The 19,395-nt window shown below is 45.0% G+C and overlaps 1 protein-coding gene across 1 annotated transcript in view; it reads left to right on the top strand.

Annotated features, from left to right (window-relative positions):
• Positions 1–19,395, top strand: part of HMGXB3 (HMG-box containing 3) — a 50,976-nt gene that overhangs the window by 4,194 nt on the left and 27,387 nt on the right. Inside the window, exons 3-7 of the mRNA XM_056124528.1 lie at positions 190–364; positions 3,038–3,535; positions 4,713–4,811; positions 11,029–11,160; positions 17,795–18,213. Coding sequence (XP_055980503.1) covers positions 190–364; positions 3,038–3,535; positions 4,713–4,811; positions 11,029–11,160; positions 17,795–18,213 — 1,323 coding nt within the window. The remainder of the gene's footprint in view (positions 1–189; positions 365–3,037; positions 3,536–4,712; positions 4,812–11,028; positions 11,161–17,794; positions 18,214–19,395) is intronic.

Raw genomic sequence — 19,395 nt, 5'->3', positions numbered from 1 at the left:
TTTGCTTCCTCCTCCTGTACACCATCTGGGTTCTCCAAGTTTTTCCTTGTATAGATAATGCTCTTGGAGTATTGGAGTAAAGGGTCTGTTTGGTATTTAGTTCTTGGCTGCCCCAGCCCTCCTGTCATCTGTCTTTGCTGGCTGCGTGGTGCAGTGGTGCAGAGCCGTAAGGAGCCCTTGCCCCCTCAGGTCGGCTTACCTTCTGTACTATTACGACATCTACCTGAAAGTGCAGCAGGAGCTCCCCCACCTCCCCCAGTCTGAGATCAATAAGAAGATTAGTGAGAGCTGGCGGCTTCTCAGCGTGGCGGAGAGGAGCTACTACTTGGAGAAAGCCAAACTGGAGAAGGAAGGCTTGGATCCTGTAAGTAACTCGCCTTCCTGCGCTCCACTGATTCCTCCATCGCTACGAGGCCTTGGGTTTTGGTTTTCATGGCAGGATCTTGGGGAAACTAGTCCCCTACCTTCCCCCTTTAACATTTTCCTTATAAAAACGGATTAATTTTCTTTTTCTTTTTGATGTTCTCTCCTCGTCCACCTTGTCCACAGCAGTGCTGTTTTCTGAGTCAGTGAGCATCTGCTTATTCTCAAAGAAACATTAGTTGAGTCCCTCATTCTCATGGGTAGTTAGTTTTATTCTTTTTTGGTATAGTAGTTGAGATAGGTATTTTCCCCAACATAATGAGTTTTCGTGTGGTAAGTTGGATTCATGTAATTAATGTAATGTGACTACTATCAGTGGTCATATAATCAGCAATTAGGCTTGCACAGTTAGAGATAGATACAGCTGCTTTGTTATAATGCCACATTCTTCTGTTACAACTGGCGTGAAGCTAGAAACAGAAGTGCGAAGATGATAGAAGAGAGGCCATTTGGTGTCCTTAGATTCAAGAGCAAGCAAGGTGTTTAGATTTGGGACAGCCATTTTGTTCTAGCGTGTCCTCAGTGACAGAATGCACTGACAGCTCTTAATACAGCCACTTGGTTGTTTTTGAGACAACAGAAAAATAGCCTTGTTATTACATGTGAAGCCTTTTAGCCTTAACTTCTCTTTTCAACTGAAACAATTGTCAGACTTGGCTTTTGGTAAAAGAAATTTCTCAGAAGTACAGGGGCTCTTTTACAAATTCTGAATAGACCGTTTTTTTCCCTTAGTGGAGCCCGTCTTCATTGCTGTTTGTATGATGATGTTCTCAACTCTTTTCCTGTGGTGGCCACCTCCCCACGTTTCCTTCCAAGGGGACCCCCCCTTCCATCCTACCTAGTTTTGTATTCTGGCTCCCATGCGTGTGATTTTCACGTGTGGCCCTTCGGAATGTCCTGGGTGCCTACTGAGGGCTGTCCTGCTCCTGGCCGCTCAGGTGATGAAGTGACAAACAGACTCGGGCCAGCTGTCTCTGTGGGGAGTGGGGGAAGAGCATCCTAGGAGAGAGAGACATTCTTCCTTAAGTCAACATTCTTGAATTTTTTTAACTTTTTAAGATTCATTTTTACATTTAAAACACTTTTTTAAAGGACTGGGAATGGTATAATGAGTAGGGCACTTGTATTGCATGTAATCAGTCTGGGTTTGATCCCCAGCATCCCATATGGTCCCTTGAGCAACACCAGGAGTAATTCCTGAGTGCAGAATCAGGAATAACCCCTGAGCATTGCCAGGTGTGGCCCCAAAACCAAAGGAAAAAAGAAAAAAAAATTTATTAAAGAACTGTGATTTGTAAAATTACTGGTACTTGAATTTTAGACGTGTTTATGTTCTAGCACCAGTCCGACCATCATTATCAACTTCCCTCTACCATGGTTCCCAAGTTCCCTCCTGCCCTCCCAAGCCTGCCACTTCTATTAGATTTGCTGTTTTCCATCTCTGTCACTATGACTTAAGAATATGAAAGGACTGGCTCCAATATCAACTGGCTGTGACTTTGGAAGAATTTCTTGTCTTGGTTTGGATAGTTTTATTTACTCCCAGTGCTTAAAATCAATAGCCTAAAGCTTCTACCAAAGAGTTCTTGGCCAATAAGTATCACTCTTTAGTAGATTAATTGTCCAGTGACCCATCTCAGGAAAAAATGACTTTCCTTGAGCACCCACTTGATGCTCTACTTGGTCGCCAGAGCTCCTGCCGACCATCAGGGCCCATGGTTTCAGTGTTACTCTGGAGCTTTAAGATGAGTATCATCTTATACCAGAAAAAAAGGGTCGTTGATTAAGCCACCATATATATTTGCTACCATTTAGTTTATTCTTACTGACTTGGCTACTTCAAAGGATGACTTGAAAATGTCATTCCTTTATTCTCTCTTCTTAAAGGGTCATAAATCATGAAGGGTTTGGTCTGTCCCCTTTCATGTTTCATCTGAGTACTTTTAACTTCTATCTCTTAGTGCTGCTTTTGTGACTAATCACATCGACATCTTGCTTTTGATTTAAGGATCCTTTTGTAACTGACTTCGTGTTCCTTTTCAAAGATGCTTCTGAAATTATTTTTTGTACCATTTAATTTCAGTTTTCACTTTACAGTTCACTTTGAACTTTTCTGTTTCCCTTTTTGAGGCAAGTTTCAGTTTAATTTGGAAAAGGGGGAAAACACCTCTTCTTTTTGGTGCTGGTTCCGTCTGCATGGCTGCGCTCTGGTTCTGGGTCTTTGTGCTTCTCAATAGACGTGTCCAGAGTTCAGCTTTACTGCTCTCTGAGGATTTGGGGAAAGTTTCCCTCCTTCTAATGTGAAATTGGAATAACAACAGTGCCTAATAGTTTTGCTCTTCAGGTCAGACAGGTGGTTTCCAAAGTATGAAATCCTAGTGCAGTGACTGGTTCAGTTTTGGGTGCCTGGATCAGTGTCCTTTCTGTCATTTCCTGTGTGAGAGTGGGAGGAATCCACTGTAGCCACAGCGTGATTCCAATGAAGATGACGCTGCCCTTGACAGACACTGGCCCTGTGTAGGCCTTTGCTTAAGACTCATTCGGGTCCCTTCCACAGAAGAAGACTCATGTTGTTTGTCTGATTGTCTTCCCCCTCCTGCTTCCTCGCCCTCAGAATTCGAAGCTCTCTGCACTGACGGCCGTGGTTCCGGACATCCCAGGCTTCCGAAAGATTCTCCCCCGCTCAGATTACATCATCATCCCCAAGAGCAGCCTGCAGGAGGACCGGAGCTGCCCTCAGCTAGAGCTCTGTGTGGCCCAGAACCAGGTGGCCCCCAAAGGATCGTCTTTGGTGTCCAGCGCCGGCTTGGAGACAGTGTCTAGCCATGCAGGCGTGGCAGAGCAGTGCCTGGCCGTGGAGACCCTCTCGGAAGAGGTGGGAGGCCTTGCCCAGCCAGGCACTGTGCAGGAGGTGACCACCTCAGAGATCCTCGGCCAGGATGTCGTCCTGGAGGAGGCGTCCCTGGAGGTCGGGGAGAGCCACCAGCCCTACCAGACAAGCCTGGTAATCGAAGAAACCTTAGTGAATGACTCACCGGATGTCCCCACTGGAAACCTGGCTATCCCCCATCCCCAGACTGGGGAGAGCGTGTCAGTGGTGACAGTCATGAGGGTAAGTAAGTGACTTCGGTACTGAGGTTTTTGGCTTTATTTGGAATTACTAAAAGGACAGTAGTACTACACTGACTTTGGATTCTGAAAATTTAGTGTTGGTAAAACTCTGACCCCAGATTTGCTACAAAGTTCTATTCCCTTTCTCCCTCTTCCCTCCCATCCTTCCAGGGAATACTTGGGAGACCATATGAGGTGTCAGGGATTGAACCTAGGTTGGCCGCATGCAAGGCAAGTACCCTACCAGCTGTACTATTGCTCCAGCCCCTCTTAAGTTTCTTAGACACTTTACCCAACTCTTCTCGTCCAGCATAGCCAGCATTTTCTTCACAAGTGATAGATAGGTAACAGTATATAAAGTGGGGAGCAGGGGAGGGGCTGGTATTTGGGCTTTTTTATGAATCAAAGCCAAGATCTGCCAAGCAGTCCTGGAGTCAGTCTGTAAGGGTTCTAACGTCCTTGGGACTTAACTGGGAAGATTTCAGCAAACACTTGCATAGGTGAATTTTCCAGCGATCTCCTTGTAGACAGGAAGTAGGAAGAAGAAAGTCCTCTTAAATGCCAGCTTGCTGTAACCCGAGCCCAAGTGTGTGGAACTAAGACTAAGAAAGTGGTGGCAGGTTCCCCACAGTGGTGAGTGTGCCACACCCTGTTGGGGGAGAGCATAGTTTCGGTCATCCTATGTTTTGGCTGTCCAGAAATAGAGGGGCAGCCACCAGAGTGACCTGTCCAAGGAGCTGAGTTGTGTGCAGGCTGAGGGCCAGTGCACTGCTGCCCTGCACAGGTAGGAGCGGGCGCTTTCCTGGGCATTGGGCCCAGCGCTGGTGTCTGGTGCTGCTCTGTCCCGGTACTGACGATGAACATGCTGCTGGCCTGATCAGGACAGAGGGCGTGCTGAGAGGTGGGGTTCTTGCCAGCTTACATGATCTTGGGGTCTTAAGTTTCTTAGAACCTTAGCTTTTAGATTTTTAAAAGAAGAACAGCATATTCCCTGTTACAGTATATTTTTGTTTGTTTTTTTTCTATCTTTGTCCTAAACTGTTTGAGATCACAGGCTCTCTGGGTGTTTTGTTGTTGTTAGTTTTGCTTTTGCTTGTGTTTTCTGATTTTCTTGGCTGTTGGTTAGATCCCTGGGTATTTTTCCCTCTTAATAGAGTTCTCCTCCTCTGTGCCCACAGGACTCCAGTGAGAGCAACTCCTCGGCACCAGCCACACAGTTCATCATGTTGCCTCTTCCTGCCTACTCAGTTGTGGAGAACCCCACCTCCATCAAACTGGTCAGTGTCGGGAGAACTGGTGGAGGTTAGGGCTTCATGAAAATTATCTTCCAAATCATTTTCTGAAAGTCTTTCAAGTCTTAGGACACTAGAACCAGCAAAGGTCTCGGAAGATTCTGAGTTCTTACGTGTTGGTGGGGGGTGAAGGTCTGTGAATAGAGCTTCACAGGATCCATAGACTCACCTTTTTTTGTTCGTTTGAATTTTTGAGCCTCACCTGGTGGTGCTCAGGCCTCATTCCTGGCTCTGGGCTCAGGGATGTCTCTTAGCAGGCACAGGGGACCAAATGGGGTGCTGGGGATCAAACACTGGTCTGCCATGTGCAAGGCAAGTACCCTACTAGGTGTACCATCACTCTGGCCCTGGAACCTACCCTTTATACAAAGTTTTCTCCTTGAGATCTTTTGTCTGTAGTAGATTCCATGATTTTTCTCACATATGCAGACGCATATGTGTTTTAGAAAAATTAAAACTGATGTAATTCAGTTCTGTTGTTGCATAGATGAGAAAAAAAGTCTCAGAGAAGGACCTTATTTTCTTATGATTCAAACCGTAGGATACAAAACATACCAGAACAAATCTTAGTTTTTAATTTCTAAGTTATTGGGGGTTTTTTGTTTTTCCCCCAGTGCATACTGTAGCCTGGGCTGGGAATATACCTAAATACTATATTTCTTTATGCTATTACAAATGGTATTGAAATATTTTTTTACTGTTGTTCACACCAGAATATAGTAAAACAATTTTTTTTTTTATAATTTATTTATTTATTGAATCACTGTGGGAAAAGTTACAGAGCTTTCGGGTTTAGGTCTCAGTCATGTAGATACCGAACACATTTCCCTTTACCAATACTCATTTTTAACCCCGAACCCCAATAGACCCCCACCTCCCACCCCTCCCAATTCTTGTGAGGCAGATGAGTTCTAGTTAATACTCTATCTACTTTGACTAGATAGATTATTTCGATAGAAGATGCACAATTATTGTTTAGAGTTTACGACCCACCCCCCACAATCAGACATGCTGAAACAGCGTTGTGAAATGATTTGCTTTCTACAACTTGGTTTAAGAATAAAATGATGTCGCGTGGCCGCAATAGCGGCCGCGCGGTTTTGAATTTCTGCTATTTTACTTATTGACCCTGGAAGAATTTCTATTAAAAGTTAGCTAGTTAAGAGATTGGTTTCTGTGCCCTGGAGTCGTGGCCGTGCCGGAGAGCCGCTCGTGGGGGGCAGCTGGCGACCTCGGTGGCCCCCCTTCCCATGAGGTCCCCGCCGCTCCCCCGAGCCCGGCTCAAACCTGCTTTCCACAAGGCTCCCGTGCGGCCGCCATCTTTCTTTCCAGAGAGGCAGTAAAACAATTTTTTTGCTGGAGCGATAGCACAGCGGGTAGGGCGTTTGCCTTGCGGCTGATGGGGCCAACCCAGGTTCGATTCCTTCGCCCCTCATGGAGAGCCCGGCAAGCTACCAAGAGTATCTCACCCACATGGCAAAGCCTGGCAAGCTACCCGTGATGTATTCGATATGCCAAACACAGTAACAAGTGTCACAATGGAGATGATACTGGGCCCACTCGAGCAAATCGATGAACAACGGGAGGACAGTGACAGTGAGCAGTAACAGTACGTTAGCCGGTACCTGGGACTAGAGAGATAGTACAGAATTTAAGGTGTTGACTTGATCTCCCCAGCAAGTGAGGTAAGGCCCAACCCCCCCAAAACTAGCAAACTTGTATCCTGTCACTGTGTTGTGTTGAACTCTTTGTGCTCTGTAGCCTTTTTGCTGCCAGTGTTACCTTTTCTACATAAATGATACATTGTATATGAGTAAAAAGGAGCTTGGTTTCTTTTTGAGGCATGCTCTTTTTTTCCTGCCTTACTACAATCTAAGGCTTCCAGTTTTGCTTTAGGTTTTGGTTTTAAGCCAGCAGTGATCGAGCTTTACTCCTGGTTTGTTTACTTGTTTTGGTGCCACACCCCAAAGTGCATCCTGGCTCTGCGCTCAGGGATCACTCCTGGCTTTATGGGGTGCTGAGGATCCGATCCATCTTGGCAGCATGCAAGGCAAGGGCCCTAGCTGCTGTAATATCTGGACTTGATGGCCAGTATTTAATTGAGAGCAAGATGTCTTTGTTTCACTCTTCATGTTAGGGCGAAGCATTCAGTCATTGGGGAAGGGGATTGCTGTCCCCATCCAGTGTTGCTTGGGGGATCTTGTGGTACCAGCAATCATACCTGGTTTGATAGCATGCAAGGCAAAGTGCCTTAACCCCTGTGCTGTCTTCCTGGTCCGAAAGCATTCTTTCACCAGCAGGTATATTAGCTACAGGTTTTTCATGAACACATGTATCAAGTTCATGAAAAATTCTTTTCTGTTCCTGACTTGTGGAATGGGGCTGGAGCAATAGCACAGCGGTAGGGCGTTTGCCTTGCACGCAGCCAACATGGCCGACCCGAGTTCAATTCCTCCGCCCCTCTCGGAGAGCCCAGCAAGCTACCGAGAGTATCCCACACGGCAGAGCCTGGCAAGCTCCCCGTGATGTATTCGATATGCCAGACACAGTAACAACAAGGTCTCCAATGGAGACGTTACTGGGCCCGCTCGAGCAAATCGACGAACAACGGGAGGGCCTTTACATTTACCTTTACCTTTTATCAGGAATGAATGTTAGGTTTTGTCAAATGCTTTTTCTGTCTATTGAGATAGTAAATGAGTTTTCTTTTAGTTTAATGTGATTAATTTCATTATTTCCCAAATGCTAAACTAACCCTGTATTCCTGGTTTTGAACTCTTAAGCTTAATATTGTTGGATTTGATTTGCTAAACTTATATTCAGAAATTTTTTTTTTTTTTTTGCTTTTTGGGTGACATCCTGTGAAGCACAGGATACATTGTGTTACTCCTGGCTCTGCACTCAGGAATTCCTCCTGGTGGTGCTCGGGGGACCATATGGGTTGCTGGGAATCAAACCCGGGTTGGCTGTTTGCAAGGCAAATGCTATACTATCACCCCAGCCCCTCAGAAGTTTTTGCTGTATGTTTATGGACATCATTAGTCTTCAGTTTTCTTTTTTATTACAATCTCGGTCTGGTTTTAGCATTCAGGTAAACTACCTTAGAGTGAGTTAGAAAATATTTTCTCTTGTTCAGTACTCTGAAGGAGTTGGTGTAGTGTTTTACTATTTTTCTTTGGAGACCAGTCCTCTCACTGAGTGTGCCAAGTATATTTCTCTTTAACTTACTTCAGTAGCATATCTTCTAAAACCCTGTTGTGGAGAAACAATACATCCTTAGATATGCTACAGGTTTTTTTTTTCCTTTTTTTTTAAATTTATTTTTTTAATTTTTATTAGTGAGATACCATGAGGTACAGTTGTAGACTTACAAATTTTTGTGCTTGGGTTTCAATTATACAATGATCAAATACCCATCCCTCCACCAGTGCCCATTTCCCACCACCACGGATCCCAGTATCCTTCCCACCCCCTATCCCCCCAATCCCACCCGCCTCTGTGGCAAGGCATTCACTTTTGTTCTTTCTCTCCTTTTGGGTGCTGTGGTTTGCAAAAGAGGCATTGAGTGGCAATCATGTTTGGTCTATAGTCTACTTTCAGCATGCTTCTCCCATCCTAGGAGAATCCTCCAAACTTCCTTTATTTGGTGCTTCCTTCTCTATCTGAGCTCCCTTTTCCCCTAGCATGTGTGATTGGCCTCCAAGCCATGGAGCAAACCTCCTGGTACTAATCTCAGCCACTCTTGGGTGTTAGTCTCCTATTTTGTTACTTTATGTTCCCCAGATGAATGCAATCTTTCTATGTCTATCCCTCTCTTTCTGACTCATTTCACTTAAGCTACAGTTTTTTAAATAAGAGTCACTATAACCTGATGAAAGTGCTTAGTTCTCCTGAATCTTTGTTTTCCTAGAAATTTCTGTTCTTTGGTTATCCAGTGTCATTCAAGCTCTTCTAGAAGTGTTTTATGAATAATACTCAAATGAAACATTACAACTGGGACTGTAGCTTGGTGGTAGACAGGTCACTTGCACTTAAAGTGTGAGGCCCTGAGTTTGGCACCCCCCACCCCCCCATACACACACACACACACACACACACACACACACACACACACAGAAAAGAAACCAACAAGTGACGATAGCATCCTCATCATTGATCTCTTCTTTTTCCAGGTCATTGTATACTTTTTTAATATTAATTTATTTAGCTTTTTTTTTTGGTCATACTCAGTGAGGCTTAGGGGTTACTCACTGGCTCTGTACTCAGGAACTACTGGCGGTGCTTGGGGGACTATATGGGGTGCTGGGAATCACCCCGGGTCAGCCGCGTGCAAGGCAAATGCCCTACCCCACCCGCTGTGCTATTGCTCCAGCCCCTTTAAATTTATTTTTAACGGGGCTTCCCACGGAGTGCTTAGTGGGTTGAGGGCCACTTCTGATGAGACTGAGCCAGTGGGCAGACAACTGAGTGCTTGTGTCTGAGTAGAGGGTGCTGCTCAGCCGTGTGGGGACCGCCATGCCCAGCAGTGCAGATACGAAACCCTGGTGAGGCAGGTCCTAAGCATTACTTAGGACCATTTCCACGTACAAGGTAATTTACTTATAGAATTAGCTTAACTTAAAATCCTTACCCTGCCCTGTCAGGCCAGTCTGAGCAAAGGTGAGCTGTCTTTATCCCCTAGTCATAAGCCGGTCTCAAACCTGTCGAATCTTCCAACCCGCTGAGTGATATGCTTCCTTCATGTCTTGTTTTGCTCCTCAGGGTTCATCCACGCAGTAGAAAGAACAGATGGTTCTCGCATAGGAGGAAACCAGGGCCTAGGGTCTCACAAGACTCTCCCACAGGTCTTTCAGTGTTTATGGCTTTTATCCTGGTGCCAGTTCACTCTCACCTGTGACTTGCTGTCACTTCTGTGGCGTTCTGGCCAAGGCAAACTACTGTCAGCTTGGTGTTTCCCCAAGGGAGGTTTTTGCTTTTTTCTATGCTAGGGAAGCTGGAATTAATTGCCCAATAAACAGTCATAACTGACAGAATGAATTTGGCCAGAATGTTTTCTTTCTGGTGTTAATCTAGAAATGGAGCATGGCTACTTTATATTTGTCCCTGAAATGTAACCCATTGTATTACACTTTGTTCAAAGGGGAATCAGATAGGGCCAGTGACTAAACATATTTATATGCAAATAATTAAATACTGTTGAGGGCTCACAAGTGGTTTGGTGGGAAAGCATTTAACCTGCTTGTTCTACACCTGGGTTTATCTCTGCCACCAAAAGCAAACTGTTGAATGTCAAAGATCTGGGTTTTACTAAACCCATCTTGTCTTTTTCTTCTCTTTCTCTCTTTTTTTGGCTGATTTGGTTTGTTTTTGTATTTCTGAACACGGTCATAAATTCTGAAGTTGTTTTTTTGTTTTGTTTTTAATTTTGAAGTTTAACTGAGATAAACTTTTTGAAATACTCAGAGCCATTGAGCGGTATTGATGAGTACTTGGAAGAAATCTTTTGCCAAGAACCGGAGAGAACTGGGTTCCAACTCAGACTCCCATGGACTCACATGGTGCCTCCTGGGCCCTTGGTAGCAGCTGTGACTGAGTCACATAGCTGGGGAATCTGTGAGGTGCTGGTGAAGTCGCACCCACTCACTAGCAAGTTTTACTGTGTTAATTCTGCCATTACCTCTTGGGCAATTGTCTTTATCTCATTTGAATTCAGTTTTTCTGGTCAATAAAAGTGTACGCGGGACTGGGAATGTGGATGGAGCTGTGAGGTCCTGGGTTTGATCCTAGTACATCTACGTGCCCCTCCTACCAGCAGTATTTCTAGGAGGGGCTCTGGTGCCTCCCCCCCCAACCATCTGGTTTGCTATCCCCTCCCCAAATAAAAATACAAAAGGTGGGGATGAAGCGATAGTACAGCAGGTAGGGCATTTGCAACTCCCAGCATCCCATATGGTCCCCTGAGCACTGCCAGGAGTAATTCCTGAGTATAAAGCCAGGAATAACCACTGTGCATCTCTGGGTGTGATCCAAAAAAAAGAAAAAGAGAGAAAAACACAAAAGGTGAACTCTAGAATTCTAGACTCTTCCCCATACCAAGCCCATAAATCGGCTTATCTTTCTTTAAGCTGTGTTTGGTTGGCATGGCCACCGGGATGGGAGAGAGTAGACTGTGCTGTTGACCCTGGTTTGCTCTTTCCATCAGACCACCACGTACACACGTCGGGGCCACGGGACGTGCACCAGCCCAGGATGCTCCTTTACGTACGTCACCAGGCACAAGCCACCTAAGTGCCCTACCTGTGGTAACTTCCTAGGAGGGAAGTGGATCCCAAAGGTAAGTTTGTTCTCAGTCTGCTTTGGAAGCTCCCTAAGTAGATTTCCTGGTCCCTTTAACAGTAGTTCACTTAAAGCTCATATTCATTTTAGTCTTTTGAAAAATCGATCTCAGTGTAGATTTTTTCAGTAAGAAGATGCTGGCATAATAACTCAATGGCCAGTGGCTCATGCCTTGATGCTCTGGTTTGGTCACTGGCTTCACATAACCCATGAGCACTGCTGGGTGCAGCGCTGGGCCTGAGCATCGGGTAGTTGGCCCAGTTGGCTGAATATTCCTGGGAGTGGCTGAGCACTGCTTGAGAGAACACCCCAACCCAAATACGTTATAAAAAAGAAATGAATAAAATGTTACCCATAATTTTCTATCATGTAAAGAAAAGCCATTACTTAACATTTTGATGTATTTTCTTCCCTTCCCCCCGCTCGTGAATGAATGTATTCGGTTTTTTTCTATTCCCTGTTTCATTTAATATATTGTAACATTAAATGTTCTTCAAAAATGCAATTGGTTCCTAACTTCTCTTTAACATACTTTTTCCTGTTAGGTAAGGGATAGCAATTTTTTGCAGCCTACCCTCTCCACTGATTTGTTTAGTTACTTAGGTCCATATCTGATGTCTCCTACTTCAGAAGCTGGTCAGTGTCCTCTAGCTTCTATTAAAAATGGAGGTTCTTAACCACCCAGTAGTTGAGGTTGTTGGTCTGACTCTGACCATTTCTGAGAAAGATAAATGAGCAGCAGTACCACCCATTTTTTTCCATTATTGGGTTTTGGGGCCTCAGGGGTTACTCCTGGTGAATCAGTCTCAAGTCTGCAGCATGCCAGGCAGACACTGTAACCCCTGTACTAGTGCTCTAGCGTCACCCTTTTTTTTTTTTAAAGCAGTTTGTTGTACGGTTGACACCACATAAATCAAACACTTTTTTATATGAGACTTCAGTTTTTGTACTTATAAAAAGAAATGGACTTCCTTCCAATATTAGAATTTCTGGAGGTGCAGCCCTTGCCACCAGCTGTCCAGTGCCATCCCGTTCTACATAGAGCCCTGTACCCCATTCCCACCTCCCAATCACCGCAGCTCTCCCTCAGTCTAGGAGTTAGCTTTGTCAGGATTTGCTAGTTTTTCATATTTCACCAATGAAACCAACTGGTAATTGACTTTTACTTATTATTTTGTTTACATAATGACCCACAAAACATGATTTTTTTTTTTTTTAATCAAAGTCTGGTCCATCGAGCCCATATTGTAGCTTCTTTAGTTGTCTATAAATGGGCATTCCATGTCTTGGCTATTTTGAATAATGCTGCTTTAAACATAAGGGTACAAAGAAGTATTTTCTATCCTAGGATCAAATACCTTGAAGTCTGTTACTGGGTCTTAAGTTATTTCCTCCCTCCCTCGGGTTAGATCCCTGCCTCCCAAGTTTGTAGCATATGACCTTGGGCAAGTTGATACATGTTTCACCTTGGTTAAGATTTCCTTTTAATTGTAAACGGAGTTTAAATTTTTTAACTCAACTAAACTTTTTTTTTAACTTTTTAACAAGGAATGTGTGCTTTGCTAGGATAAGGTTATGGGGAGTGGATGGTGCGCTTCTGTGCTCAGGGGTCCTCCTGGTATAGAGCAGGGCTGGCTGCTGGCCGGGACAGTCATGATGATTGTCCCCTTGTGTGCTCGTTACGGTCTCACTGCAAAGGCTGGGAAAGAGACTAGTGCTGGTATCTCTGGAGAGTCTGTCAAGTTTCATGCCTGCTTCTCTTTTGTGCCGCTCTGCAGCCCCTCTTCAGACTTCCCCAGACCTTCTTCCCTGATTGCAGTTTGCAGATTGAATTGGGTCATAGTTGGACTTCTCTTTGGCTCTTCAGGTGCACAGCAAGTCTTTGAAATGACCTCATCACCTATGCTTTTGTTTGAGTCCTGCTGAGCAAGTGGCCTTGTCTCTTCTCATCTCTTTCCTTTTCTTTTTTTCCCTTTTTGGTTTTTTGCTTGTTTGGGGGTTACACCTGGCAGTGCTCAGCGTTTCCTCCTGGCTCTCTGTGCTCAGGAATCACTGCTAGCAGTGCTTGGGAGACTATATGGGATGCTGGGGATTGAACCTGGGTAAGCCACAAGCAAGGCGAGCGGCCTTGTGCTCTCTAACCCTGTTTGTATTTGTTTTTAACTTTACCTTGTTTTCAGCATTTCTTGCTTTCCCCACTTAAACCAAAATAAATTTTAAGCCATGGTTTTCTGAGATCAAATTTATGATGTGAAAATAAGTTCTTTTTTTAAATGACTTACTCCCCATCTTGACTTGCTGAGTCAGAATATTTCCCCAGCGACTTTTGCAGGAGCTACCATATAGTTAAATATTGTGATTTCCACATCTCCTAGGATTATAAATCAGTAGGAAGAGTGCCCTTTCAGTGTGAATGCACGCACCATTCTAGAGATAGTGACTCTGCTCACCAACCACTTTAGTTCTTGGTATTTCTCAGGAGTTCAGCTGCGGGAGCTTAAGGTTTCTTGGGTTCTTATTTTTGAAGCGTCAAGTATAAATAGGTTCTAAATGCTCAAGTATGTTCATGCCAGTCAGGAAATGACTCACCTTGTGGCGTGTTGTTCTAGACTTCTTTTGGCTAAATTTAGTGCTGAAGTTCCCAGTGAGTTGAATGAGACAGAACTTTGTCTTCAAGGTTCTTTAACTTAACTGTGGGCTCTCAGCTGGCAGGAATGGGGTCTCTGTCTTTGTCTTCCATCTTGAAAGCAAGCATCATCTCAGAGGGGTAGGCAGGCCAGGAGATAGGTCAGAGGGGTTAGGGCTTGCTTTGTTAAGTCCCTGCTCCACAGGATCCCAGACGCAGTACTCTAAAGGCACTGCCCCTTCCACCAAACAGAAGAACCATAAGGGGCCAGAAAGACAATCCAAGGATTCAGGCACTGGCCTTGCATGGGGCTGACTCTGTTTCAGTCTCTGGCACGTAGAATGATCCCCTGAGCACAGCCAAGTATGGATAGAAAACAAAACAGAAAAATTTGAGAAGGAAATTTAAAGGGGTAGGCTAAATTATGGAAATATGACTTAAGGAGCTAGTTTTTGCTCATCTTTTTAGAATTTCCATTCTTCTAGCAAAGGATTTTTTTGCATAGTGTTTCATTTATTTGTATGTTAATAATTAGCAGTGAAGTCTTTACCTCAATTTTTTTTTTTTGGAGCGATAGCCCGGTGGGTAGGGCATTTGCCTTGCACGCGGCCGACCCGAGTTCGATTCCTCCATCCGTCTCGGAGCACCAGTTAAACTACCGAGATTATCCCGCCCACACGACAGAGCCTGGCAAGCTCCCAGTGGTGTATTTGATATGCCAAAAACAGTAACAATAAGTCTCACGATGGAGACGATACTGGTACCCACTCAAGCAAATCATTGAACACCTGTACAATGCTACAGGTGCTATTTTTTACAAAGAAGAGTCTTAGTCTAGAAAATGAGTTTAGTAATAGTTTAATCCCACCCCCCTTCATTGGTCCCCTCACCCCCAGCACAAATTTTTATTATTAATAGAAGTATCTATATCCGTCAAATCCTGATATTCAAGAATAGCAGCAAAATTACAGACTATTTCATTAGTGCCTAAGACTGAATTCAGGGTGCTCAAGGAGTGTTCCAAAATCTCAGAGATTTTGCCTAATTTGTCTCTTATTTTTCCACTTAAATTTTCTTTTCCTTTTTTTAATTTTATTTTTTATTGAATCACTGAGATAGACCCTTACAAAGCTGTTATTGATTAGGTTACAGTAGTATAGTGTTCCAGCACCCATCCCTCCATCAGGGTACATTTCCCAGGACCAGTGTCCCCAGGTTCCCTCCCATCATCTCCTACCCCCAGCCTACCCCTCTGGCAGGTACTTTTCCACTCTCTCTGTTTTTTGTCTCTGTCTCGCTGTCTCTCCCTCTCTTTCCTCCCCTTTTTCCTCCTCCCTTTTTGGGCATTGTAGTTTGCAATTTTGATACTGAAAGGTTATCAAGAATATTCCTTTACCTACTTTTAACACTCAGTTCTTGTCAGGTGTGATCATGCCCAGCTATTATTGTCATACTGGTCTCTATCTTACCCATCCTCTGCCCCACACATACTTGTTCCACTCACATTTCATCTCTAGCAGTAAATAAGCTCAGTGCAATTTAATCTGGAAGCATTGCTCTATCTTTATTCATCCTTGTGACCTTTGTGTCTTAGAATCTTGAGAAAGCTGTACTGGGGATTTCTTTTATTTTTCCCTTTTTTGCACCATACCTGGTGAAGCTCAGGGCTTACTTCTGGGTCTGCACTCAGAAATCACTACTGGTAGTGTTCTGGTAACCATATGGAAAACTGGGGATTGAACCTGGATTGGCTGTATGCGAGGCAAGTGCCCGACCCGCTTCTGTGCTGTTGCTTCAGGTCCATCTTGGGTTTTTCTTTTCCTTTTTCCTTTTTTCCCCTGGTTTTTGGGCCACACCCTGCAGTGCTCGGGGTATCTCTCTTGGCTCCACACTAGGAATTTATTGAATCACCATGGGCTGGAGCGATAGCACAGCGGTAGGGCGTTTGCTTTGCACGCAGCCAACATGGCCGACCCGAGTTCGATTCCTCCGCCCCTCTCGGAGAGCCCGGCAAGCTACCGAGAGTATCTCGCCCGCACGGCAGAGCCTGGCAAGCTCCCCGTGACGTATTCGATATGCCAGACACAGTAACAACAAAGTCTCCAATGGAGACGTCACTGGGCCCGCTCGAGCAAATCGATGAACAACGGGAGGGCCTTTACCTTTATTGAATCACCATGAGAGCAGTTACAAAGCTTTCGGGTCTAAGTCTCGGTCATACAATGAAACACCCGTACCTTCACCAGTGCCCATTTTCCACCCCCAACAACCCTAGTATACCCCCATCCCACACCGTTCCCCTACCTGAGGGGCAGATGATTTCCATATTACTCTCTCTCTACTTTGATCACATTCAATATTTTGACACCAGACCCACCATTATTATTTGAGATTTTACCCCAACACTCAGATCTGCCGAAAAGGTAACAGTAGACAATTTCAAAATTTTAACACTTAAATCTGGAGGGATTTCTGCCAAAACCTGCTGAGTTCCAAGATTTGCTCTTGAGTCTCTGGGATCATGGCCATTAAGCAGCTTCATCAGGAGCCAGAAAGGTCATTCGTGGGCGATGACTTGGGGTCTCGTTGAGGTGGGGAGGACAGGACCGGCTCCACCCCCATCCCGTGAGGCCCAAAATGTCTCGTCACTGCGAATGCTGGGGATTTCTTAAAGGTCCTCTGTTAATGGTTCTAACCAAAGGGAGTGTGCCACCAGGGAGCTTGGAAATACAAGGTGTGAGTGTTTTTTTGTGGGGGAACCACACCTGGAAATTCTTGGGAAAAACTCCTGGCTCTGCTCAGGGCTCGCTCCCAGGCATGTGGTACTGGGCAATGAACTAGGGTGCCTTGCATGCACCCAAACTAACACTTTAGATTTTCTCCCTGGTCCATTAAGGTTTTTTTTTTTTTTTTTTTTTGCAGCTAGTGACTAGAATACTAATTTTAGACATAGATGCTAAGCATCCTGCAGTGTCAGGGAGGTCAGGAAGAAATGGCCCATCTGTGGGCTGGAGGGAGAGACACCTCAGTGCTCTGAGCACATACTTGCCATGCAGGAGGGTCAGGTTTAATTTTCAGCCCTTTGTGGTCCCCAGGCATCATCAGGGGTGATACACCAAGATGGGAATAATCCATGAGCATCACCAAGTGTGGTCCAAACAAAAATCAAACAAAAAGAACCAGGCCCTCTAAAATGCTAACTTCTGTTGGCTGTTACTGAGTTCAGCTATCTCTTCTATAATTTTTATAATGGAATATGAGGTTTCAGATGAATCTTGCCTTAGGTCACATGAATAGTTAGAAGCTGAACCTAGAACTCATCCTTTTATTTCCATGGAAGAAACCTTCCTAAGACCTATCCTAGAGAAAACCATTTAGTTTTCTTTTAAGTTTGTGTCTACATATGCGTGTATGTGTATTTACCTGCTGTGTTTCCAAGTGTGATTTTGGCACAGAAGCTAAGGTGTCTAAGGTTTTTCTATATAGTTGAGAAAGACACTCCTGGACCAGATGGGCCACCCCCAGCTGAGGGTACCACCACCTCTGGTCCACTCCCTGTTTCCCGAAGAGCTACAGGGTAAGCTGAAAATAGCAACTGCTATTTTCAGAAAAACACTTCGAATAGCATTTAATTGGATCTTAACACTCAACCTGAATGAATCTGGGACCCCAAAAAGGTTTTCTCTGTGGAGTTGGAGACATAGTGTCTTTCTTTGGAAGAGTTGAAACTTGGAAGGAGGTCACCACAATGAACAACTGGGGGCTACTGGAGTCACGGGGTCCAGGGCCAGACCCCAGCAGCACTTCCAGTGAGCCTCCCTTACCCTGCGTCCTAGTTTCCATCGTCTGCTTCCGTTACGCTGCTGGAGTGAGAATGAATGGAAAACATTTATAAACGTGTTTTCAGCTGTATCATGTCAGATGCACACATTATATATGTATATATATATATATATCCATATATATATATATCCATATATATATGGTTTTTTTTTTTCTTCCCTAGGAAAAGCCAGCTAAAGTCAGAGTAGAATTGGGGTCTGGTGTTGCCTCCAGAGGCTCCTTGGTTAAGAGAAATCAGCAGACTCTCGCCTCCGAGCAAAGGTCCCCGAAGGAAAACGCCTGCAAACTGACTTCAGAGAACTCGGAAGCTGTTACCCAGCTACTAAATGTGACCCCTACGAAAGAATTGAGTGAGGACAATGAGTGGGAGGGAATGCTCATCTCCGATGCCCAAGTTGTGGTTAAGGAAACTCCTGGAAATCGGGACACAGCAGTCACCAAAACGCCAGTGGTCAAGAGTGGTGTGCAGTCTGAGGTTTCTCTGGGAACAGTTGAGAAAGACACTCCTGGACCAGATGGGCCACCCCCAGCTGAAGGTACCACCACCTCTGGTCCACTCCCTGTTTCCCGAAGAGCCACAGGGTAAGTCAGTTTGTTTGGGTAATATGGGATTGCATTGAGAGCGGCTGGGGAACTGGCCCGAGTGTTTGGCCTCAGGTCCTTCAGGTGTTCCTGAGAGAGACTGCCGAGTCCCTAAGGGACTTTGAGATACAGAAACCTGTGGTGATGATTATCTGTTCATCCCGGGTAATCAATGCATGGGCTCTCCAGTCCTTACCCTTCTCCCTAAGCAGTTAGGTTCTTTTCATTTTGTTTTGTTTTTGTTTTTTTGTTTTGGGACCACACCTGGCAGTGCTCTGCATTCATGGATCATTCCTGCCAGTGCTCAGGGGACAGTAGGGAGTGCTGGGGATTTGAACCGAGGTTGGCTGTATGCAGGGCCAACATCCTGCCCACTGTACGATCGCTTTGGCCATTGCAGTGTTAGAAAGTAACTGTGATACTAGCTGATCCTAGAGGCTTAAGTTGGTAAACAGCAGCTTTCTGCAGGTACCCTATAGAGAGATTTCTGCCAGTAGTCAGAATTTAGGATGTTCGATTTTTCTTTCCCCCTTTATGGGTCACATTTGGCAATGCACAGGGGTTACTCCTGGCTCTGCACTCAGGAATTACCCCTAGCAGTGCTCAGGATGCTGGGAATCGAACCCGGGTTGGCCACATGCAAGGCAAACACCCTACCTGCTGTGCTATTGCTCCAGCCTCAGAATGTTTAAAAGTATTTTTTGTGTTACTGTATATAATGGGCTGCAGTGATAGCACAGTGGGTAGGACGTTTGCCTTGCACGTGGCCGATCCGGGTTCGATTCCTCCGCCCCTCTCGGAGAGCCTGGCAAGCTACTGAGAGTATCTCATCCACATGGCAGAGCCTGGCAAGCTCCTCGTGGTGTATTTGATATGCCAAAAACAGTAACATCAAGTCTCATAATTTGTTGTGAGACATTACTGGTGCCCGCTCGAGCAAATCGAGAACAATGGTAGGACAGTGCTACAGTGCAGTACATAATGAAAATGAATATGGAATGGAGGACAGCCCCATTTAAAATCTGAGGCCTGTTATTTGGTCATCAGAAGGATAGCAGAATAAACTTCCATAAAGCTAGCAAGAGTATCCCGCCTGCATGCAGAGCCTGGCAAGCTTCCCATGGTGTATTCGATATGCCAAAAACAGTAACAAGTCCCACAATGGAGACGTTACTGGTGCCT

Source organism: Sorex fumeus, unplaced genomic scaffold, assembly GCF_029834395.1.
Source record: "Sorex fumeus unplaced genomic scaffold, SorFum_2.1 ptg000051l, whole genome shotgun sequence".
Taxonomy (NCBI): Eukaryota; Metazoa; Chordata; class Mammalia; order Eulipotyphla; family Soricidae; genus Sorex; species Sorex fumeus.
This window is presented reverse-complemented; position numbering and strand designations above follow the sequence as displayed.